Genomic DNA, 26563 nt, shown 5'->3' with positions numbered 1-26563 from the left:
TTCAAATCCATGTCTTAGACCACCGATCCATCTCTGTAGAGGCGTGTGCACGAAGATTGGAGCTGAAAAGTGACTAGATCCATAAAAGTGCCTGAAATTGGCTTGCTGTGGCTTCCCGTCGCCTGATGTGAACAGATTGGAAAATGATTCTGTTCCTACCTGATCAATGAACTGTTGGCAACGGTAGCAATCCCTCTCAAGGATAGGACTGACAATGAAAATGTTCTCACGCCGCCTCTTCTCTCCTGTGCAAAAGGCAAATGGCATCATCCACACTTCCTAGATTGCAGATTAGTTCAGTAGTTGAATTTCAGTCTTTCAAGCCCAAAAGGAGAAACCAAAAAATGTACAGCTCAAGCTTCATGGCATGACTAACATGCAAGCATAAGATGTTCACTCCTGAAGCACCAGCAGCATCTTTCATTCTCTTGTGATCCAGAAAGGAAGCAGTTGTGGGAAGAACTATAGAGTTTTGAACAAGCCCAACTCTGACAACTCGTGGTTCTCTTAATTACTCCTTGTCTGCCGTAAAGCGAAATGCCTGAAAGAAAATAAGAATAAATTGATCAATTCCACAAAACTGGTCAGAATGAATAAAAATCAAAGGATCCTGCCAAGAACTGCAGTAATGTTTTTCAATAAGAGCAAACAACTACCAAATAGTGACTGCCACAAAGAATATGTAAGAGTACTTCTTAGCTTCAACAATAGCAAGGTTAATCAACTAGAATGGTTCGATGACATCAAACTTTGGACGTTACTCTATTCGTTGGCTCGCCAACTCCACAGAATCCCAACATGGCACAAGACTATGCTAGTCAGACTTTCTCACACCTTCCATCTCATAGAAAAACTCAGAACCAAGAATCTATGCTAAAACAGATTTCAGAATAGCTCATTTCCAGGACTATGCCCTTCAAGACCCCCCTAGTGATAAGTTCTCAATATTGCCAAAGGACATCTGGACCAGATCTTTGCAATTCATTGCTTTTAAACAAATATTTCCCCAGTTAGGACCATATGTATGAATCTCAGTGACATAATATTAGTCGGTCCAGACTCTTTTATCTATCACAGACATGAAAGATTACCGAGTTATAAATAGAAGCTCCCTATGCCCCTTTGCAGAGAGAACAAGGAGCACACATCGGAAGATCTTTGCTCATGTCCCTCAGAGAACTTCCAAACAATTGTTGGCCTGAACTTTCATTTGCAGGCCTGAGCAATGCTGGAGGAACTTGCTTCAGAGGCTATTGAGGTGACATTAGATTAAGGCAATCATAAATTGAGTGTTTGTTGGGTGGCGTTAAGCAACTTTGTCTGCCATGGTTGCCAAAACGAACATGAGGCATTGAAACTGATTGCCCTAGAGATAAGTACGCCAAAAAGCTTTTTCAGTCGTTTCAGGATGTTCAGTCATCTCACCGATGACAAGCAAGTATTTCTTATGCACACGCTCAGATTCGCCATCTGCTCCAAGCAGGAATGTGCTGAGAAGACAAGTTTCATACTATCAAGAAAACTATTTTACATGAGGAACCTACTTGATTTATAGTGAGTCTTTATCAAACTCCAACCAAATGGTATTGAAGCACGTGAAACAGTGCAGACTAGTGTGACCAGGACTCTTAGCAACAACCTTTAAATCGCCACATCCATTAAGCACCACAAAAACAGAAACAGTAGGATCACATGTATGTCAAAGTTACATTCAGATGACAGAGCTTTTGCAGAATCCGCCAGAGGATCAACTTGAAGAGTCCTTACACAATTCAACCCAATATGCAAACGACTGACTTCCTGAAATCAATATCATAAAGATTTAACAAAAAAGTAAGATTGTATCACAATGGAATGACATGCTTTGAGTTTTTGACATTTTCGGAAGAAGGCACTGATTGCTCAGTCATTTCAATTGTCTCAACAAATATTGTCATGGGTAGTTGATCCATGTCAATTCAAAATTCATTCGGAATAGAAATTACTCGATCAACTCCAACTTTCTATACTAAGACTTTTAAGCTGTCTATCCTTACTTCTTGTAATTCTTTTGTGTTCAGTCGTACGATTCGGGAGGCCACAACTATTCCAATCGTGAAAACTAACGGAATAATACCGCTAGAATTCCTAAGATCCACCGTTCTGACGGAAGTCCAGCTCCTATTTAACTCGACTAGTAAATGGTATGTCTACATATGCAGACGCGCAAGATGCAGAGCAGATACAAACATTCTCCTAGATTGACTAATGACATCAATATTCATGTAAACAGCAAAGCGTAAGTTTAATTGGAAAAAGTGAGCAGAGAGACGAGACAAATCGAGCAGAACAGAATCGTACAATCTGACCACATGATTTGCGTATTTCATCCCAAGATTTTACTACAGCAATCCTTCTCCATGAAGCCTTTCCTTTCCTGATCAGCAACAATTCGAAATCTGTAGATGCTAGCACCATCAAGCTTACAGAAAAGCACCAGTGCCAGAACATCTTCCCCAAAACGAAACTATGTCGTTTCTAATTCCGCGGATTTCACGGAATCAACTTCATTTCCTCAATAAGCTCAGGTCAAAATCCAATCGAAGAATAACATTCGAGAAATACACGCCAAGTCAATCGGATCAACAGCGACAAGGATTCAAATCGACCGGATACTGCTCCGCGAGCAAGTATCGATCGAGCGACACTGAGGAGAGAGATGCAATGGAGAAGGGAAAACCTGAAAGACTTGGGGGTTGAGATCGTGGCGGAGGAGGCGATGGAGCGACTCGTATCCGCAAATAGAGCCGTCCCGAGCTGCCGCGGCCTCCTCTGTAGCTTGTCTGTTCTGGATCGTCTCCATGGGGGAGCTGGAGAGGCGTGTGTCGGTAGAATTTGAAGAGAGAGAGAGCGTGTGCTTCAAGAACATGAACATGAACATGAACATGAACATGAAGAAATTCAGAACTTATGATGCAGAAGCAAAGAGAAAAACCGAAGGATGAGAATGGCTGCATTAATTGGGCCTTACTTATTCCGTGCGCGTTTGGTTGTTTATGCCGATAACCTTCGTATCGTTGCATTGAGATCACCCTCCGACTCCCATTGCCCCCAGCCGGACCAGCCCCACTTGTATCTGAACAGTGACGCATAATGTAGTCTTGGTGTGCTTAGCTTACCCTTAGAAAAGATATTCATTTTGGGGCACTCTTCCACTCCAATACTCCACAAGGATGGAAACCTCAAGACACAACTTGTGGTGGAGGAGAAGCATTCTAGGCTTGGCAGATTTATGAGTGTCAAAGTTATGAGTTTCCCAAACGAAATCATTTTTCCTTCTCCATTTTCATCGTCTGCCACTACTTCTTTCATTCTTTCACATTCTGTTATAGTCATCTTAGTGAGATGCACCAAATTTGCGATTGCTGAAGCTGTCCCTAGATGTACCAATCCGGAGGAATTCATCACCACTAGCTCCGTCAAATTCTGAAAGGATATCTCGGTTGGAAATAATGTTGTCAAACTAGGACATTCCCGAACCTCAAGTTTGTCAATACGCTGAAGAATTTTGGACACTAAACGGTCATTCCTCCATACATGCTTTATGTTGTGTAGCTTGCTTAACTTGACTTCTCTTAAATCTTCAAGCACCAAACATTTTCCCTCGTCAACAAGCCCTTCATCGGGGAATAATTCTTCAAAAGCACTACAAAAGAACTCAAGGCTTTGTAGGTTCCGAAATCTCTGTAAGAGGGATATCGGAGGAAAGACGGCATTTTCATCATGAAAACATGCCAATGTTAGTGCTTTTGGGTTGCCAAAGATGTCCTCAGAAAATTCTCCATTTTGTATCATATGAATATCCTTATCGACCAATGAAAGTCTCTCTAAGGTGAAAATGTCCTGCGAAATTGCCGATACAATGAGAGAAGTAAATTCAACAAGATTCAGCAGTAAATCATGTGCCGTAAAAACCGAGGGAGAAGAGTTGTAGTCATACCTTCTCAAATGAAGAGTGTGTTTCTTGGTTTGAAATGTCCTGATGATCATCTCTCTGAGGCCACTTGTTCATGGTTGCCACCAAAGGAAATATGTTCAGTTTGTCACAATGTGTCACTCGCAATTCCTCCAAGAATGGCCAGTTCAAAGTAGACAAATTAGGGCAGAAGCTTTTGAGTTGTGGCATATCATGGAATACTAGAGAGATCAATTGCGGGAAAAGTATTTGAACAGTAGTGGACTGTGGAGTGCCATCCCCACTCGCGACTATTTCCTTGATTGCGCAAAACTCCACTCGAAGTTTCTCAAATTGGTTTAGACTTGTAGCCACCCAACGCGGAAACAGATTTTCAAGGCTCTTACAATTCTCAATCTTCACTTCCCGTAAATGTTCAAAAGTGAGAGTATCTCGAGGACTATCCATCCATATTTTGCTTAAATTTTCCATGTGAGAGAGAGATATCGACTCGAGCTTCGGAAATTGTACCTGCCATATTTGGAAAAATGACACCATAAATTTGATGACATTGAATTATGAACTTACTTTCCTCCCACAAATCACAACATTCTAGAACTTCTTAGTGACACAATCAAGGAGGGGTTGCTTGATGCTTTCATTTTAATGGGCTGATGACTTAGGCCGAGTATACTGCATTGGAACAAGCAAAGAATAAACCCGTATAAATCCCAATATTTCGTTAGGCAATAACTAATTGGAAAAACACATAGAATTTGATACACTTGTTAACAACAATATTTCCACATGATCTGAAAGGACAAAGAGGTATTCCCGATTCATGGACGATGCCATCGGACATCACTTGCAAGCAATCTGTGGATTACGAACTCTTGTTTTAACTTCCTTATTCCCGAGTTGTATCCCCGATAACATCGTGTTTTTAAGCTGAGTACCATTGCGCATCGGACCAAGTTCGCCTATGAACACTGTCGAGACAATGGCCGTCGTCGATCCAAAAATTGGGGAAATCCTCTAGGACTGCCTTGTTAATCAGAACGTGGGTATGTCACTCCAATCATTCTAGATGAGGCGGTTTCTCTACCATTTCTCCACATAAACACGTGACATTTCATTGAATTACGATCCAAAGAACACAATTACGACCTCAACTACCACATGAATACTTTTGCAATTTCCTAAAAATTTCGCGTGACAAGATCCCTGGGAAAATGCAAATAGTCTTCGTGAACAAAAAAAACATGCTATGCAAAAATAGATTCTAATGCCGAAAAAATGAAACGATTGTATGAGCTGCTATAAATTGTTCACTTAAGAGCCCGTATGGAATTTTCATTTGGTCGTGAATTACGCTATTGCCACTTGTCCCCGCCAAAAAATCGGGTGACTAGTTTCATGCTTCTTTATCTTTGATTTCAGTGATTGGGAAGATTTCAGTTTATTCAATTTGTGAATGGGTTTAAAATTATGAAGTTTTAGTTAGTGGTGGCACCTATCTACAATTTAAGTTTAATCAATTTGCAATGGGTAACCAATTTCTTATCCTTGACTGATGACATTGTGTGGCGTGTGGAGGACTTCGGAGGCAAAAACAAATGAAATAAAAAAAGCGGATGTCGCATTGCAACTTCCATTGGTGCTTCCATTTGACAAGATGTTTAATCTAAACATCAAAAGCATTGGATAAAGAAAGAGAAGACTGACCTGTGGAGTAAAAAGTGAAGAAGTGCGGTGGCCTATCTCCATCAAAGGTTGCCTAGTTAAGCTTCTCATCTTGGGACAGTAGGCAATGGTCAACTTTTCTAAACTAGGGCACTCCAGACGATGATTCTTCCCCGAGAGAAAACTAGTGATATTAGGCAAACATTCCAGTTCCATCCGATAAAGATTCGGGAATATAATCTTCGCCACTGCGCTTCCTTGCCCTTCTTCCTCTGCGATCACTCCTTCCATTTGACCACACTCCTTTATGTCCATCGACCGCAGACCGGCAAGATACCGAGCCATCGATGGAGTGAAAGCATGTCTCAAGTTGCTGCATTTATAAAGGGTGAGGGTAAATATCATATTGAAGCGCAGCATCCCTCGGAGGTGGTTGTTCCATAGTCGCCACAACTTTGGCAGATTGACCAAGTCTAGATGTCGTAAACTAGGTAGCACCCGAGTGCTTCGCACGCCCTCTAACCCTTCAAGATTGAATACTTCTTCTAGCGACTCGCAATCGCGCACTTGCAATCCTTGCACTTCATTTAAAACAGGTATCAATCTGGATGGAATAGCGTTAGTAAATAAAGGACATTTATCCACCACCAGTGATTCTAATTGCCAAGAGGGCTTGATGGGAATAAGTTCGCCATGCCATTTTCCAATTAGCTCAGGGAACTCAGACAGCCGCATCGACTTTACTCCAGCAACAGTAGCCTGTTAGAAAAAGCATCATTAAATGTAAACTTCTAGCTAGCAAAACGCAACAAGTCCATATAATTGCACATAATTTGCTAACCGATGCATACCATTTCTTTAAACATATTTTGGATGGTGATGTTGAGGTTTTCCTTCCAAAACCACGCTTCTGTTGATGCTTGTACTCTCTCCAACTTTGGCGTATTTATTGGTCCCTCAGAGAAGGACTTCATGTTGGGACATCCACTCACAATGACATCTTCCAAGAGTGGGAACATCAAAGTGCATTTATTTGAGCTGAAACATCTCAGCCCCGTCAACCCATCAAGCTCCATATACTTCAATTGATTGAAAACCACCACAAGCCCCTCCTCACCTCCATCGTCACAAATGACTTCTGTCAACATTTTGCATTTACTTATCCTCAATTTCGTGAGTTCCACCAAATTTCCAGCTATTGTCGGTGTGAACATCTTTGATAACCCATCACAAAATGACACATCTAGAGTCTTGAGATGTTGAAAAAATCTGGAAAATGGTGGTATTACTTTTAGCTCGTGCCTTGGGCCTCCTTTGGCTTCCACAATGTTGCTCAGCTCTTCTATATCAGAATTGCGTACAACCAGCTCTTGCAAGTTGGCTAAACTCTGAACAAGATCACATGTGGATATTGCAGATTCCTTCGAGAAATGATGAAGCTCGAGAACTCTAACCTTGCCGAAGAATTCTCCGTCATGAGAATGCCCATGCCATATCTCCATCCGTCCACATAAATCCAATTTTAACTCTTGCAGATTTGAGAATGCGCCCTGAGAAATTAGTCAAATCAGAATCTAAAACCAGCTTAGTTAAAAGAGTGTTCGTGTATTGTGGTATAAGTCCTGCATTTTAAGATGTTGAGTCTCATGCAATTCGACGGAAGGAAATGCACCCCATGCAATAGACATTATCACGGATCTTTTACATTTGACATCTTGTACCCACGTTTGCACTCAAGTAAATCCCTACATTCGCGTTTGCACTCAATTGTAATCACAATCGCAATTTACCGGCGAAGCAGCAAGAAATTAATTAATTAAAAAATCTTGGGTCGTACCTTTTCTATCAAGAAGAGAGGTTGTTTATGAGGTGGCATCTCATTCTCAAGTTGCGAAGCAAGTATCTCCACTTTGCTACAGCCATCCACCTTCAAGATCTTCAATGCCGGCCAACGTAAAGCATGTGTTCCTGTGTAGATGCATTTCAACTCTGGTAGATGGTTAAGCTCGAGGGAGGTTAACTTAGGGAACACATCCCTGGGAACTAGTCCTTCCTTCTCGATGAGTTCCACAATGCCACCACATCCATTGATCTTCAACTCCTCAAGTTGCATTAGATCTCGAGCTAATGAAGCTGGAAACAGAGAGGTGAGGCTCTCGCAACTGGAAACGGTAACGGAATGGAGACACTGGAATTTGACTTGACTGTGAAGTTCCTTATCCCATACACGCTTTAGCTTTGATAATTCCCATAACTCCAACTTTTTTAATGGAAAACGAGCAATGGGATGTCCATCTAGAGAACTCAATGGCTGCAGTTTGAAAACAACTTCAAGCGAATCACATGATTCTACATCCAAACTTTCCAAGCTCTTAAGCCGTCCAAGAATGTGAGAAGGAACAATGTTCACTAGCTTGTCGCATCCACAAACGCTGAGTGACTTTAGTTTGCGGAAAGACTCCGTAGCAACTTGATTGTCCCATATTGTCTCAATGCTATCCATATTCCAGATGCCTAATGTCTCCAAGCTAGGAAACGCGACCTGCGGTATCGCTCACGAAATTAGTGATTATGTTAGTTCGAAAGGTTCATGAATACATATGGAAGAAGCGGTGGTCCTGACAATCTTGGTCTGTCCATTGTGGCCGTATCCTCATCTTGCAAAGGACATACCAAAGCTTTTATGTTTATGTTTTGACATATTATTAGTCTCTCCATATTTTTTAAGGACATTTCAAAAGACAACATGAAATATTTGAAAACAAAAAGGATGATATTCCTCAAATTTGTTTGATTTGTCCATATTAGTAAATTTCCTTATTCATTTTACTAGAAGTAGTTTCAATGTTTCATTTTGGACAAGTTTAACTTCAAAATTAGTGTATTATTCCTCATACTCTGTTAGTTAGCCTGTTAGGTTTCTATTAATTTACTCAAATTAAACATGTGCGATATAAATAATATTACAATTTATTAAGTAATAATCTTTAATTACGCCAAAATATACGTGAAATATGTCAGGGACATCATAACTTCCGGTTAAAGCCAATATCAATCATTTTTATTCAATATTATATCACTCTAAAAAAATTGAAAAAGTCAAAAAACAAAACAATGAAGAAGGGATTGCTTGGGTCAAAACGAACAAAACTTATTTATATCATTTTACACTTGAAAGAACTCAATATACTTAATTGATTGAATTTTCCTTTTAAGATTGATTGCTTTGTTTCCGTGTTGGATGATCCAATCGTTAGATAAAAATTGTAGGCGCGTGCAAGCCATGCGCCAAAGATTATGTGCAGGGTCAGCAGTGTGGGCGCGTGCGAGCGGCTGTAGCGAATTTTTTTTCTCCCGCATTGCATATGTTTTTGGTTCTGCCCTCCCTCACGCGAGAATATTTCTCTTTTGCAACTGGCTGACAATTTCGCGATTTTTTTTAGCACGTAAATTTCCTGTTTTGCCTTAAATTAAATATGCGTATGAGGTCCGATCGGCGCGTTCTTGGTACCGACGTGTTCATATTGAAATGCTCTATGTTGTGGTACATTTTTGTACATGTTTGAAGCATTTAAAGGTATAAAAATATGTGTGAAAAATACACGTATAATTTGGGATATTATTGTATTTTTAAGCTATATTTCCCTATGTTTTTTGAAAATACAGAATATTGATTTCTTGTAAATGACCACTCATGGTTCATAGATAGCATGTATGAGATGCTTGCAATAACAATGGTAGGAGATCCATTGCACGTGGGAAACCTCGAATATCAAGAGAGTAGCATGTTCTGTTTTGTCACTCGTTACTGCCCATGAAAAGGAAAAAAAGAAGAAGAGGAATGCTAGCCAAAGAAATCGAGTTGGAAAAAGCTTACAACACAAAGCATGGATTGGACAACGATACCGACCTGGACTAACAGGTTACTGGATTGTATAAGGTATATCGTTGATCGAGTGCGATGAGGGAAAGAAGAGAAGTAAACAAAGCAAGAAGTAAGTAGAGCTTGAAGTAAGCACATTGTGAACGCCCCACGTCCCTTTACGGAAAGAAAGTCTCAACCAGAATCACATTCCGTTTGCGTGAGGATGTAGCTAAAAACATAAGAATTGAAAGGCTGGCAATTTACAATATGAATTAACTTGTTTGCAAATGATTATCCGAGAAATCCATAAATGACACGATTTGATACAAACTTAATATAGATAAATTTTATAGCAAAATTAACAAAAATAAAGTGTTCTCCAATGAACATTGCTATATCACAAAATCTTTTACTACATAGTTACCAGGAGTGGATTTAACCACATAATTTGAGAGTTGACAATTGAGCTCATTGAAGATTAATTATCCAACTTTTGTATGTATAGTGACACTACTATATATTCTTCATTTCAATTCAAAATCACAATTTGAAGAGTAACTCTACTTTGGCTTATCCAGCTTTTATGGTGCTGTGATTTTGTGGAACGCAATCAATTTTAACCAAAGTGGGCTTTGGCGATCCTGCTTCGTCTTCAATATAACTATTTGTTAGTTTTACTTATTTAGCTGGCCGGCATAACAATAACCTATATGAATATATCATCTTTTACAATGTCTTAATACTTTGATGTGATTGATCCAACTCTTATTGATGTGAATTTAAACTTGCCAATTATTTGTAACGCTATGTGGCAACTTGAAATGCACATCATGTAAACTCGTGAAGTGCTATGCACATAAAATTGATGCCAATCATTGGATTTTTTTTTTATATTTAAGATTTTGACCCAGCGTTTGTTACGTACCTCTTGATTGAAGAGGGTAGTATAGCATGACTTGACACGATCCTCACTCCAAGCTTCTCGTGAACCTGTCATCGATTTTTAATCAGATCAAAGGAATGCCATCTTTTGCATTGCAGGGATGAATTAATCTAAGAAGATTTTTAATTGATTAAACCAGGAAAAAAAATCAATCTTACATTTTCTGCGAGAGAAACACGTCAAACTTTCCAAACCTGCAACGCATAAATTGGTTAACATCGAGAATACTAGAGTTTCTGATGTTTCTATTCTCAACCCTTCATCCTCTATAACAATCGCCTCCATCTTGTTGCAACCTTGTACCTCTAGTTCTCTCAATTGTAGGAGAGATTGAACCATGGATGGGAAAAACAGAAACCCGAGGTTGTTACAGCCAAACACCTTCAATTGCTTTAAATTATGGAATCTCACAATTCCACAAGGATTCTTATTCCATATGCACCTCAAGCTTGGTAATCTCTCTATATAGATGGTGTTTAGCTCAGAGAGAGTCTCAATATTTGCATCGGCGCCTAGTCCATCGAGGTCAAAAATTTCTTGGACCGCAACGCAATGTTCTACCTTTAAAGTGTGTAGCTTTTGTAGTTTTACTAGTGACCTGGAGTTGATGACCTTTGAGAGAGATTTGCATGAAGAGACCTCAAGAGATTGGAGACTGCTCAGCCCCAACGGAGATTCATCGGTCCATATATCTTCCAGATTGGGAAGTCCAACCATTGTCAAGGACTCCAAGGATGGGATTGAAACCTGACGGATAGACCCATCAGCATACGTGCTATAGCAGGTTATTACAAATGGTTGCGGAAGAAAATTTACAGACTTTAGGATGATTTTTACATTTACAAAAAGCTATGATAAACAAAGGCTAATTTAAAAATCAGAAAAGGTATTTTACGACCCCAAAAACAACTAATGAACTTCATTTTTTTTTATTTGCAATATATTCGTGGACGGTTTAGAGTTTGTCTGCAATTTATTAACAATAAGGGAAACTACAGTCGTCAAGAAATAGCATTCATTCAGTTTGCTAATGACTACGAAGATTAGTGATCCTTAGAGCAAAAGGAAGTACATTCAAGATAAATTCCTTCCTATAAGGTAAACCACTCCCTCTTAGGTTATGTTACTACTTTGATCTTACATTGCTCATTTTGTCGGATGATTGCCAAAAAGTACTACACTATCTCACAATGCACATTACTACCATGACAAAATTATATAGAAACTGTAGAATGACCGTGGTTATGAAAGACATAGGCAACTTACAAACAAAGGACAACATCTCATGGAGTGATCAACAAGGCAAGTTTCAATCACGAGAAGTAAATTATTATGCTATAATTCCTTAATTACAGAAAGGCATGTCTAATTTACTACCTACCTAAGGAAACTTAGCAATCTTGAAAAGTAATTTAGTACTTCATAAGGGAAATTACTGTCATAAAAGTTTAGTTACTACAAGTAACTTCCATTTGACGCCTTCGCCATCCACCTAAGCCCGCTTGGGCTTTGCCAGACCCAATCAATTTATGCGTGAAATATTGTAATTTATATAATAAGAATAAACCTACGACAGGGCTAATTTCCTTTCGTACTTGATAAATTTATAATGACAACTTAAATTTCTCTCCATGTAAGCTCATGTTTAATAACTTGCGAAACTAATATATTGCACAAGCCTTGAACTCCACCATCAATTTCAACGATAATTGTCACTGTTTGTCCTTAGTTTACTTACTTCTATTACTAACAATAAACAATTTAACAGCTTACCTACTACACTAAAAAATTGTTAAACAATTAATTACAATTTCCACCTATTTGTCACATGTGATTTTTTACAATGAGTTGAAAATTTCCAATATAAATAAAGAAAAATGAGGAAAAAAAGGCAATGATCTTGAAAGAGATTAAGACAAAAAATAATAATAAGATGGTTGACTTCGTGAAAAGGGCTTTGAAATATATCCCAAGCATATGAAACGATCAAAGAAAAGGCTAATTTTTTTTAATTTCATGGTACGTATGGCCTCCCTAGTCAGCTATTTACTTTCAATACGCCCTAATTTATATAACCACATTTTCGAAGTAAGTGTTTACCGATTTAAATCTTCATGGGGGATCTCGTGAACTTTTTCCTAAAAGTCACTCAATAATGCCTTCGACTACGAGATATTGGCACAAGTTGAAGATGTATGTTTTTCTTTTTTTTTTTCAATTAGAAGTTGAAGATTTATGTTTGTTATGCCCAAAGTGCTTACATATATCTATATCTGTTATATGCTTTGCAAGTATGAACATGCGTGTAATTGTGTGCGTTTATACTTGTAGGGCTTATGCAATGACTAAGTGCTTATTGAAACACACGATAGGGAAAAGACGTGCATCAATTAGATTAGCATCGTTGCTACTATTTGAAAACCCAATCCCCTTGCCCATTCTTCGTATTGATTTTCACCTAAGCCATCTAGATATCATATTTTTTTTTTTACTTGCCGCATGTAAGCTGCAAATAACTCTAGTCCTATCACAACCTAAATTTACATGGATTTCATTCTATTTGGTGGAGTTCTATGCAATGAAGAGTAACGGAAGATTGCTTTACGCAATTACAGAGAAGGCATGATTAGGATAATGTAACTAGGCAGAAAATGAACCGAAAAAAAAGAAGAAGAAAGAATAAGGACAATAATCTATGTCACATCTAATTAGCAAATGAACAAAAGATCATCAAATAACATATTGTTTTGATAGAAAGTTACCTGTTGCCCGTTGAAGAATGCAACTTGAGTGCCAACATGGTCGTTTGATGTACAACTTGAAGGAGCCATCCCCGCGGTGCAAAAATTCTTCATATTCGGCAGATCACGCAAGTTCAAGACATGCAAATTCCGCAACTCAAGTTTGCCACAATCATCCACTTCTACAATCTCTCGCATTAAGTGGCAGTTGACAACTTGGATCTCTTCAAGCTGTGGAAGTTCTCTCAATAATGAAAGAGGAAACAAAACTTCCATCTTGTCGCAGTTTTCAACTCGTACTACCTTTAATGCACTGAAGGAATTGGAGGAGATGTGGTTGTTGCATATCTTTTCCAAGTTGATGAGGTTATCGAAAAGTAATGACTCCAACATCTTAAACTCTGTATGTGATGGTGATTGGAGGACGTGATGGACGGAGGGACTATTCTCGACCTGTAGGTGCTTTAATTTCGGAAAGCCTTTCTGCGATAACGCGCAAATACTTTGCTCAATTCCATTTAATCCGTCTAAAAAGAGACCGTCGGTTTTGCCTAATAAAGTCTGTATGCATCCTTTCCGAAGAATATCGCTCATTGGATCCAACTCAAGCTCCAATGTGCTCGACAGCTCCAATGTGCTCGACACATTGCGACTTCGCAAGCGTGGCACATCACCTATCCGGATTTGGCACTTGGTTAGTTTCTCGACGTTTAGATCCTCCGGGAGCACACTCGGATCGAGAATGGACACATGCAAAGTGCAGAGATTCTTCAAGTTATTCAACTCAATAAGACCGGCATTAGTGGGTGGAGTTTGCTCCACGGCATTCCAACGATCAAAACTATTCTCCATATACAACTCCTCCAATTTCATCAAGCTCCCAAGCACACCCGGTTCAATTATCTCAAGTTTTGAGCAATGGTTTAAGTCTAACAACCGCAGCTCCACCAATTGTCCAATTTCTTTTGGCAATCGTTGAATTTTGGAGTTCGCAAAGCTGAGTACACATAGCCGTTTTAGCTCGCTGATCATGGCTACATCCTCTAACGAACAATCATTTAGGCACAGAGTGTGTAAGTTCTTCAAGAACTGGAATGGCGAAGGTGAACGAGTGAGCCGCACTTGAGAAAGATGTAAGACCATGAGTTTTCTCATAGAGTTGAAACATGAGCCTGGGACCTTAAGAGATTCATTGTTTGTGAACAACAAAAAGATCCGCATTTCAGGGCAATCTAACTCTTCAGGAAGCTCCTCCATGTCAACGTAGGGAAAGCATACCGATGTGCAACTTTTGAGCTTGTCCTTCGGCAATTCTATCACCGACTTATCATGATTTTTCAACACCAGAAGAGGGTCATCTCTTGAAGCTACTGAGGCAACGAATCCACGAACCAAGTCGTGTATCTTGAAACCATCAACATCTTCATTGTCTTCTAACAAAAAGGATGAGGCTTTCAGGGTTCGGATCAGTGAGCTCAACCTGTCTCTCACTTCTTCCATGCTGCTATCTTCTCGAAATAACCTCGAACCCACGCCATACCTCACCAAGTTTTCAAGAGAGGGCTTAGAGACACCGTAAACGACACATAGCCGTAACAATGACTTCACCTCCTTGCCATCTTCCCCTTTGAAACGATCATAGCTCAACTGCAGCATCTCGTTTATTCTTTCACTGATTCCTTTGTTGGTAGACATCTCAATTTGTCTCAAAACATCCTTCCATTCTCGAAAATCGGCATCTCTAAAAACATTCGCCATTGCAATAATTAGGAAAGGCAAACCTGCACATTTGTTGAGAGCTTCATCCACCAGGGATTTGAACGGATCATGATGAACTTTGTCGCCCACCGTCCTCTCAAACAATCTTTTTGCCTCTTCCTCCTTCAGCGCATCGAGGAGGAAGTCCCTGTCGCAGCCCATTTCCCTTCGCAAAACATCTTGAAATCTTGACGTCAACAGCAACTTGCATCCTATGACTTTGTTGTTGTGTCCGCAAGGAATGCCTATTGACTTCAAGTCAAGCCCTTTCCACAGGTTGTCCAGTATTATGAGCACCTTCTTCTTCTCCCTCACCTCCTTTTCCAACCTCGTGCGCAGACGTTCCGCTCGCGAATTGACGTACTCCACATCCTTTATGTCCAGGTCCAACGCGTGCGCAATTTCTCCTTGAATCCTCTTGATGTCTTGATTTTCCGACACGTCGGCCTTAGCGACCCAATCAAACGACTTCGCTTTCTTTATCCTCCTTTCGGCGTCGTCCAATAGGGTGGACTTGCCGACCCCGCCCATTCCGTAAATCCCGACTACGCTATTGTTGTTATCAGCAAGAGCAGCCATGATCTCCTGCATGATCAATTCTCTGGATTGGACCATGCCGTCGTCCTTAAGCTTAATTGACATCGAGGCAAAAGAAGCTGAGGCCATCGAGATGGTCGACTGGACGACATCTTTGCCTTCTCTCTTGGCCGGAGTCGAAGCAGCCGCATTCCCTGGAGCAGTACCACTGAAGGAAATATACTTGAATTCACTAAATTCTTGAGCGAGTCGCTGAATGCCCTCGATCATGTGCTTGGCCTTCCTGCTGAACTGATAGCGACAACAGGGTTCGGGAAGACTCCCATAGCAACAAGTCTTGCTCGCCTTTTCGAAGTCGCCCAATAGGTCTCGCGCCTCCTTCAAGGCCTTCTCAGCCTTTGCCTGCCACTCCGCTACATGACTGTAGACCTCCCGGCTATTGTTTCTGGCCACTTCCACGTCATTGTGGACCATATCAGCCTCGTACGCCAGCTTCCCGACCTCCTTCTGAAGATCCTGGGCGTAGCTCTTGGAGGAGATCACGTATCCGAATTGGCGCTTGACGGGAACAACTACCCACTTCAAGACATCCCACCCAATAGAAACAGCAGAATCCATCGACATTTTGCTTTGATTTTTCCTTTTCCAGAAAGAAAGAGCGATCAAACGGGGAGACCGAGAGAGAGAGATAGAATGAAGAGAAAGAGCAGCAGGTAGTGAAGAAGAAGAAGGATGGTTTGGCCGAGGAGAAGAACGAGCGAAACAGAGCAAGAATGATTGTGAGGCGAAGGAGGGAAGGAGATTTGAGTGCGGAAAAGGATGACGAATCAATGGGTGAGCTTCAGTTCCGGAGATCCAACGATTTAAAATAAAAGAAAGTCCGCTGTCGGTCCCATCTATCAAGCCACCAACGTGGACCGATGTCTCCTTCCTTTCCCCCACTGTTAAGTGGCGATGCACTAATATCTAATTCATGCTGACCGTTAGGTGACGACATGTCTCGAGTCTTTCATGTATCATATTCCGAACTTTGACAGGTTTATTGACAAAATAAATAAAGTCATCAGGGGCGTTCCCTTTGTAATTAAGTTGGTAAGGACCTTTTGCATAGTAACTACCCAATATATGGAGAATAAGTGCACATACTAGAAAAAAATTACCATATGAAGTTAGCATTCTCCTCAAGTAGGCAATTATTTTGGCTACAATCTAGGGCCACGGGTGTGGAGGTTAAGCCATTGAAATATCCTGCAAAACTAGTTAAGCTCAGGCCTTAACATGTGCAAGTGGCTCTAACCCAAAACAACTTTGCCTCCAAATTGTGGGATTCAAACAGACGATTCCTCGGTTCCGAGCTGAAAATTTCAGGAATGCCCCAACTAACCACACCAATCCTGGAGTTAAGCAAGCATGACGTTTTTGCAAGAATAAGCAAGTTTAGTTTGCATTCCGTAACATTTCTTAAGAAAATGATTATGTCAACGTAAAAATTACCACACTACGGATATTCGATAATTTTATGAGAGAGATGCTCGATAAGTATAATGTCAAAGTAATAGTAGTATATGATGGGTATTCATCATATTGGACTCGGATATAGTTGAATGTTAGCTAGCTAAATTTCTATGCATCTATTAGTCTCACATGACAAACACGCCCATCAAAATTGTCAATTTACCCTCAATTGTGTAGATGCATCATCGCCGTTTGAAAATATTTTGACTAAGTAAAAACAATAAAGTCATGAGGCACATAATTCTTGTAATTTTTTTTGGTCGAAATAATTCTTGTAATTAGGTGGATAAGACACTCTAGTTAGTAGTGCATAAAATTCAATTTTCTCGTCACATCCAGAAAAACCAAAAACCCCTTTGGGGTTGGTCAGTACGTCCTCAAGTACTTTTTTTTAAATATATTTTAAGAGGGGCTTCCATAATGAACTGGTCTAACCATAAAATTAGATGTTTGCCGTTGAAAAGCAATCCATAGCGATCAATTTCTAATATGTTGATAAGATTGCGTGTTACTCTAAATATGTGCTACTTGTAATTGGTAAATGTATCTATTATAGGGGTAAATGACTTTCATATATGGTAGAACTTTCATATGTTGTAAAGACATTCGTTAATGGCAAAAACATGTTATTTTTAGTGCTATTTTTGTTTTATCATAGCAATATCAACAAAAACCAATCAATCCAACCAAATAAAGATTAACCAAAAGAAAAGCAAAAAAATATAATAAAATATATTAATTTGGGTTGTTTTTATTTCACAAAAAATGAATGATTTAAAAAATATTTTTCTAAAGATGAACATTTATATTGCTTATAAAAATGAATCAATAAAGAAAACTTTTTATCTTTCACGAAAATATTCATATGTAAATTGTCGTCGACAATATGAATATTTTTAATTAGCTAATTATTTCAAGCCATACAAACAATTATATTTTAAAAAATATTTTTCGAATCTTTCATTTTCTACAGAATAAAAAGAGCCTTAGGTTGAAAAACATAATTTGGGGTAGTTTTAATGGTCAAACCAAAGAAGGCAGTAGGTTAGGCTTAAATTCCTGCCCGGACAATTAAAATTCAAGAGAAGAATACGATTGAAGTTCAAAAGGGTTTGCCGAAGTGTATACAAGCCGGGGGGAGTCACTTTTTCATGTACAGTTCAGACGAGGCGAAACTTACATACGGTGATTTTCTTTGATAGCCGTCATTTTTACAAGACAAAAAGTAGATTTCATTTGAGAATTAATTATGTATCAATTTTTGGATGATTATAAAATTCATAGTATGTTTTGAACCACGAAAAAAATAATAATGATTAATTAAGTGTTATTATGAGGTTCACTTTTTAAAGAATTTGTATCTCACGCGTACTATTATTCTCACAAATACTAAAAAACTGTTATGCGTACATAACCCATTTCGTTTCTATTGATAGCACATCTCTCAATACCAGAAGCAAAGAGCGAGAAAACGGAGAGACGGAGAGAATGATGACCCAGATACTGGAGAAGAAAGAAGAGGAGGAAGAGGAAGAATGGTTGTGCCCAGGAAAGGACGAGGGATCAACGGCGAAGATTTAGTACCAGCAATCCAACGATATAGAACCTTAAGAACGACCCAAACGCCACGCCGAGGAAGAAAGAGGAGAGATGGGCATGGAATGTAATGCTGAGGGTGGAGATGGACTCAAGAAGTTGAATGGTAGCAGACTACTCCACGTCGTCACTGTGCCAAAATAAAATTTAAAGAAAGATGGCTGTCACTCTCGATCGCTTCATGATTATCGCTTGACTATTAGTTGAAAATAAGTCTTTGTTTTTTAGTGTATTGTCTTCAAAGACTGCAATGAAGGTCGAGTGCAATAGTCGTGACTTTGACGTGATGTGACTTTAGTCTAGACCGCACATGTCCCCATAATGTATCTGCATCTGCCATGTATTATGGTTTAAATTAGCAATATTTATTCACTCTTTCGAGCCCCGCACGAGGTCTCTTCTTCGAAATTTGGAAGTCGCGATTTTCTTTGACAACTGCCCTTTTTTGTGTGATAAAAAATAGCCTCATCCTCTTAAAAAAAACTCTCAATTTTAGATTAAGTCCTAAATTTATTCCGAACGTTTTTTTTAATCTAAAAAAAAATTTCCAATTTTAGATTCAGTCTCAAATCTATTCCGAACTTTTTTTTTTATTTCAGAAAATACCCTAAACTTTAGTATCGATCCCAAATCTCATTTATATTCCATTAGCCTTTTGTCCAAAAATTACCATTAGTCGTATCTAATTTTCATATTCTAAAACGACTTCATTTTGAAGGACTTTTTTATTGGGGTAGAATTGTTATCCACATGAAAATGCAATGTCAATCCGTACCTATCGTCTTATTACTTTACTAATGCGATTTTTTTTATCGATGTGAAAATATCACGTCAAGTTGGGATTCAAACTTGTGATTTTTTAGATAAAACAAAATTCGAGATAAATTTGAAGCCGCACTTAAAATTTGGGCCTTTTTCCGAGAGAAAAATTAAGTTCGGGGCAATGGTAAGTGAAGATGGACGTACGCATAGTGATGCAAAGTACAACGTGGCCCTTGGTGTTTTTGCACAATCTGCCTCTGCAGTGCATAGTAATGGTGGGACAGAATCATGACTTTTCTCTAAACCCCAAGCCTTCACTGTAAGGGTCTAACTCCTGATTTCTTGGGAAAAAGGGGTTCCAATAACGTGTGCTATTTTTCCTGTTTGTGCCTTTGTACCAAGGCAAAAGCACATGTAGACCCTTCGAATTTCCAGAGTACTTAAGAAAAATACATAATTTTGATAAGTATAGATAAACGATTGTGATAAATAACATCTTTAATTTCTTTCGTACTATTAGTACTTCCGTCGATATTTGTATGTGGGCACTTGTCTAAACCAAAACCGGGCGGCAATTAAAGCTTGAAATGCATATACAACCTTCAATGACTGATTGCAATACCTAGCCGATAAGATAATGCTAGCATTCAGCAAAAGCACGTTGTGAATTAGCACTTCTCACGCTACTGAATGTTGCATATCAAAACACTTGTATTTTATTCGATCTCACGTGGTACTCATAACATTCAAAATTTGCGATTAATCGAGATAAACTAAAATTTATCAGCTGAGCATGATCATTCATACTAGCAATCCAACGGTTCAGAACCTTAACAAAGACCATAAATCACAAGAAAGAAAGAGGAGATGAGTATGAATTATGCAGCTCGATCATCTCACATTCTCACCTTAGTTAATTCCTTGGGAAGCCGAAAACTTGGCAGCACACTGCTCCAAGTCGTCACTAGCCAAGCGTGAAATTAAAAAATTGACCGTTCTCGGTCTTCTCAATTAGGACAACAATTGCGGACTCAAACTGAATTCTTTGCTTGATTTCTTCACATAATAATATTTCAATTGAAATCCCATCAACCGGTTCAAAGAATATAATAAAAATGACTACCAGCTGTCAAAGTAAGAAAATGATTCAACTTGGATTATCGCTTGTTTAATAAGTAATTTTTATTGTCTATCATTGTTCATAAAACAAAATGTAATTAAGAGAACAAATGGAAAAGGACAGGCCACATCCACCCACGCACGTTATACAGTCTGTCATCATCGATACGACAAATGTAATCAATAAAGAGACCAAACGGGCAAGACCAGGCCACATAGACGTGACATGTATATCACTAGAATTCTAAAAACAATTCGAAATGAATTTATGACGTCAAAACTCAACTCTATGTGGGTCTTATGGATTTGTGTCATATCCATATTCAACCCATTTTGAGTTTAATAAAACGAGCAAAAAAAATACATTGCCACTATAATGGCGAAGATTCCTTTTGGTGCCTCCCAATACTGTCGAATTTAAAGTTGAAGATGGTAATGGGAATATGATTTGCTAGGTTATGCAGTAATTGTCCTATTGTTCATTTAATTGACAGCCACCACTCCCATTGTCCGAGTCTCCGGATCCTCTCTTTCATCCCTAATGGACAAACATTGGCAGGTACTAGTTTCAAACCCCCTCCTTGTGCAGGTCAATGAGATCATAATAAAACGTAAGAAGTAACATTATATTTAAGCTTATTGAACAGGGAAAAAAATTGATGTTTAAGTTTCAAAATGGTATACAGATCGAAACAGCTCTCAAAAATAAAATGGCCATATTTTTTTTTCTATATATTGGGTAGCAATTTCTGTTAATATTCTACTTAATGACACAAATAGTTCCTGAACTTTGATTCAATGTGCAATGTAGTTCATGAACTTTAACCCATTGTGCAATGTAATCTATAAACTTTTAGTTTGATCAAGATAGTCCTTGCCAACTTAGTCCTTGAATTAAAAAAAGATGTTCAATATAGTCCTTTCATTGATTCAAGTTTAGGGATTAAGTTGAACATGTTTTAAAAGGTCGGGGACCATATTGGTCAAGTTGAACTTTCAAGGACTACATTGCATATTGGGTTAAAGTTCAGGAATCATATTGGTTAAATTAAAATTTCATGGACTATATTACATATTTCATTTAAAATAAATTTAAAAATAAGCTTAAAAGTTTAACAAAAAAAAAACTCCATATACAATTACCGCCAACTAATATTTTTAATCAATAAATTGACAAGACCCTTAAGTCACCACAAGATTTAATTCACGTATTGCTAGGTGACCCTGTGCGCCAATTCGGATTATGACGTAACAAAAGGGCCTTCCTCCTTTGATACCCACGGAAATAAAGGTAAATCAAGCATCCTGTTTACCATTTTATAGGAGGAAACTCTTTGTCAAAAAGTAAAGAGTCGCACCTATTTTTCCTGTTTGTGCCTTGTGCCAAGGCAAAAGCACATGTGGACCCTTGGAATTTCCAGAGTACTTAAGAAAAATACATAATTTTGATAAGTATAGATAAACGATTGTGATAAATAACATCTATAATTTCTTTCGTACTGTTAGTACTTCCATCGATATTTGTATGTGGGCGCTTGTCTAAACCAAAACCGGGCGACGATTAAGGCTCGAAATGCATATAAAACCTTGAATGACCGATTGCAATACCCAGTCGATAAGACAATGCTAGCATTCAGCAAGAGCGTGATGAATTAGGACTTCTCACGCTACTGGATGTTGCATATCAAAACACTTGTATTTTATTCGATCTCACGTGGGACTCATAACATTCAAAATTTGTGATTAACAAGATAAACTAAAATTTATCAGCTGAGCATGATCATTCATACTAGCAATCCAACGGTTCAGAACCTTAACAAAGACCATAAATCACAAGAAAGAAAGAGGAGATGAGTATGAATTATGCAGCTCGATCATCTCACCTTAATTAATTCCTTGGGAAGCTGAAAACTTGGCAGCACACTGCTCCAAGTCGTCGCTAGCGGAGCGTAAAATTAAAAAATGACCGCTCTCGGTCTTCTCAATGAGGACAACAATTGCGGACTTAAACTGAATTCTTTGCTTGATTTCTTTCCATAATAATATTTCAATTGAAAAACCATCAACCGGGTCAAAGAATATAATTAAAAATGACTACCAGCTGTTAAAGTAAGAAAATGATTCGACTTGGATTATCGCTTGTTTAATAAGTAATTTTTATTGTCTATCATTATTCATAAAACAAAATGTAATTAAGAGAACAAATGGAAAAGGACAGGCCACACCCACCCACGCACGTTATACAGTCTGTCATCATCGATACGACAAATGTAATCAATAAAGAGACCAAACGGGCAAGACCAGGCCACATAGACGTGACATGTATATCACTAGAATTCTAAAAACCATTCGAAATGAATTTATGACGTCAAAACTCAACTCTATGTGGGTCTTATGAATTTGTGTCATATCCATATTCAACCCATTTTGAGTTTAATAAAACGAGCGAAAAAAATACATTGCCACTATAATGGCGAAGATGGTGCCTCCCAATACTGTCGAATTTAAAGTTGAAGATGGTAATGGGAATATGATTTGCTAGGTTATGCAGTAATTGTCCTATTGTTCATTTAATTGACAGTCACCATTCCCATTATCCGAGTCTCCGGATCCTTTCCTTCATCCATAATGGACAAACATTGGTAGGTGCTAGTTCCAAACGCCCTCCTTGTGCAGGGAGATCATAATAAAACGATAGAAGTAACATTAGGTTTAAGGTTATTGAACAGGAAAAAAAAATTGAAGTTTAAGTTTTAAAATCGTATACAGATCGAAATAGCTCTAAAAGATAAAATGGCTGTATTTGTTTCTATATATTGGACGGCAACTTTTGTTAATATTCTATTGAATGATACAAATAGTCCCCGAACTTTGACTCAATGTACAATGTAGTCTCTAAATTTTTAATTTGATTAATATGGTCCCTGAATTTTAACCCAATGTGCAATATAGTCTCTCAACTTTTAATTTGAATAAGATGGTCCCTGAACTTTTGAATATGTTCAACTTTGTCCGGGAGTTAAAGGAAGGTGTTTAATGCAGTCCTTCCATTTATTCAAGTTCATGTTCTACGTTGAAAATGTTTCAAAAGTTTAGAGACCATATTAGTCAAATTAAAAGTTCAAAGACCACATTGCATATTGGGTTAAAGTTCGAGGACCATATTGGTCAAATAAAAAGTTCAGGGATTACATTGCATATTAATTCAAAGTTCAGGGATTATTTGTGTCATTTTGCCTATTAACATATTAAGACTTGGGCTAACTTACACCTAATATTAAGACTTGCATTGTATATCCTTTCTTCAGAAAATGACATCATTAACTTACCATTATCATATTGTCTTTTATAGTAATTTCTTCCAATTTTTGTCACAAGAATGTTAAAGTATGAGACCGTCAATATTTCTCTATTTCGACATGAATGCCTATATAGTTTGTGCGTAGTAAAAAGAAGTGTTGACAAATAATCATGATATAACAAACTTAAGAACTTAAAAATTTAAGAATAACTTGAAGAGGGAACAAAGGCAAAATATATTAAACTAACATTGAGAATAATACATGAAAATATAGTCTTTGTGAAAGAAACGGACATCTTGGTATCCATGTGAACGAGTGCGTCGTATCCAATGACTTTGCTCTTCACGCGATTATTTTTCTTTTTTGTGTAGTATCTCATCGTAATTTTTCAGACCGTGGAATGCGGATCTTCTTACTAGGTAGGACATTTACTTTGCTTAAAATTTTTGTTGTTTGTCGAGCCAACTTGGGTCTTTGTTTCTTTGTGCCTTTCAAGCCCCTTTTTTTTTTTCCCCTAACTCGGATTTGAGGTTCATAATAATTATAATCAAATGAAAGATTCCCTTTTGCATCTTAATTTCCTCGATTCCAAAGATTAGTTTTTGGTGGGAACGCTACTGCCTAGTACAAAATGCACTAATGCCAATACCTTTTCGTCTTGGGTGCATGCCTTGCACGCGATTTGATTCACTTATTGTTAGGTGACCATGTGCACCAAGCTGGATTATGATGTTAAAAAAAAAAAAAGGGTTCTTCGTCCTTTGGTCCCCAATAAAATAAAGATAAATCAGGCATGAAGACAAGAGGACATACTTTTCCACAGAAATCTAAGTGGGCCAGAAACATCAATAAAAGCAAAAGAGGTTGCATGAAAATACCTTAAAGCTAAAGTTGGACCATTATCTCGGTTAAGTTTCCATGATAAGCCCAATTTATTTTGAGGCCTCTCAACTGTTCGTCAGCCCAATTCATTTTAGATCATCACTAGCACCATAAGACGTCCCTAATTTGTTGTTATGGTTGATAACCAAACAAATGAACCATGGATGACTAATCTTTAGAGGAATTCAGTTACAAAATTTAACTCCAAATACTCACGCCACTGCCACTTGTCCAAGCATAATGAAATTCCCTAACCACATGAAATTTACTAGAAAAATTTACTACCGATATTGAAAAATATCTAATGTTCAACTCAATCAATGGTGATCGGGTCCTTATCAGATTCTTCCATCACGGAGACTATGAGCTCGATATCATCCCGATCAACGAGCTCAAAAACACAAATGTCTCTCGCATGCAGATGTGTTTCTCTCACAATGCGGACCAATCGACAGAGAAGAAAACCGTTAGGGCATGTGGATTGCTACTGGACAACACTAGCCATGATTTGTCCGAATACATGAGTCATAATTCTCTTTGTGACGAAGTGGAAGTGATTACAAAAAAAGCTTTCCAAAGGAATATACTAAAATTGATAGAATAATTCGTGTCGATTACATAGAATGGACGCCCTTTATATAGATATAACTCCTCCGAGAACTAGGATAACATAAAACGAGATAATACTAATTAAATCTAATCAAATCAAAATGGAATTCAAATCGAATATTGCGATTATCTATATCGCAAGGTGTCCTAAAATAGAAAATTGCTTGAAAACTTATCTAAACAATTCTGAAACGCGAAAATGCAACGTACATCCCAGCATAGCAGTGAGTATTGATCGGATGGCCGTTTTGCTTCAACCAACCAAATTTGAATGAAATCCGAGCTCGCCATAATCGATCGCTGAATTAGCCGCGGAATCGCCCTAATTTCTACCGATCATGCTTCTCCAAGAAATCACGCGCCAAATGTTCTACATCACTTTGTTAGAATATGTGTCAAGTTTGAGCCCGACAAAAAAAAAAATCTGAAATTTAGGTAACTTGTGGATAAGAGTTATCTGCAAGATTGAAGTAGAATTTGGAATTTTTGCGGACGATGGAAATCGACTCAAACAGAATATGGTTACTTCCTTCGAGAGTTCGAGTCCACGCAGAAAATAAACATAAAAGGACAGTGCAGTGGGATTCGGCAAAGGAATTTTATTGGATGCACTTTGATATGCGGTTTTGATCTTGGCCTTCAATTGGAAAGTCCAAGTGGACTTTGTTTTCTTTGGAGTTTGACTTGATCAGTAAAAGATGAGAAGAAAAGGAAGATACGGATTAGTCCCCGCAGAAGTCGGTCTTGTTTTTCCCTTTGGGCAGAGTACATATATTCTATAGTATGTACTTGTGGGGTTTAAGTTAGACACGAAAAAAACGTGCAGTCTTGAAGAAGCGCCAGTGACGAGCGCTTTGCAGTGGGTTAACTTCGTCGTTGATTTTGTCTGTGAAATTACATCAAGAATTCAAATGTCGAAGCCGATTAAAATCTTGTGAGTTTAAGATTTGTGTAATTCTTTTATGAGATTGAGAGATTATTTCGCGATGAACTGTGGGGCTAAACATCGCGTGAGTTCTCGGATGTAATTGCCAATTCGGATTGGGAAACACTGAGAGTGTTTGAGTGACTCGAGTAAGGTTTGTAATCTCCGTGTATTGCTTGTTCTGTAGTGGAATTCGTTGCTGCTCTCTCCGTGGACGTAGGTCTCTACGACCGAACCACATATATTTGATGTTCGATTTATTTTCTTGTTCTGTCTATTTATTGTTCGATCACTTGTTCCACGCTACACTCTTGTTTTCCTGTATATGTTTCTTGATGAATCCGTGAGGAACACCCTTGGAATACGCATGTTGAACCACCAATTTATGACAT

General features: G+C 38.4%; 1 protein-coding gene across 1 annotated transcript in view; it reads right to left on the bottom strand.

Moving 5' to 3' along the window:
- Positions 1 to 5430: 5430 nt before the first annotated feature.
- The window catches only part of LOC125315325, a 213988-nt gene continuing 192855 nt past the window's right edge, over positions 5431 to 26563 (bottom strand). Inside the window, exons 3-7 of the mRNA XM_048279776.1 lie at positions 10408 to 10472; positions 7455 to 8159; positions 6469 to 7167; positions 5660 to 6376; positions 5431 to 5451 (exon numbers count right to left, since the gene is read on the bottom strand). Of these exons, the coding sequence (XP_048135733.1) occupies positions 5431 to 5451; positions 5660 to 6376; positions 6469 to 7167; positions 7455 to 8159; positions 10408 to 10472 (2207 nt within the window). The remainder of the gene's footprint in view (positions 5452 to 5659; positions 6377 to 6468; positions 7168 to 7454; positions 8160 to 10407; positions 10473 to 26563) is intronic.

Source organism: Rhodamnia argentea, chromosome 5, assembly GCF_020921035.1.
Source record: "Rhodamnia argentea isolate NSW1041297 chromosome 5, ASM2092103v1, whole genome shotgun sequence".
In the NCBI taxonomy this organism is placed as follows: Eukaryota; Viridiplantae; Streptophyta; class Magnoliopsida; order Myrtales; family Myrtaceae; genus Rhodamnia; species Rhodamnia argentea.
The sequence above is the reverse complement of the archived record's forward strand: the minus strand, read 5'-3'. Positions and strand labels throughout refer to the sequence as shown.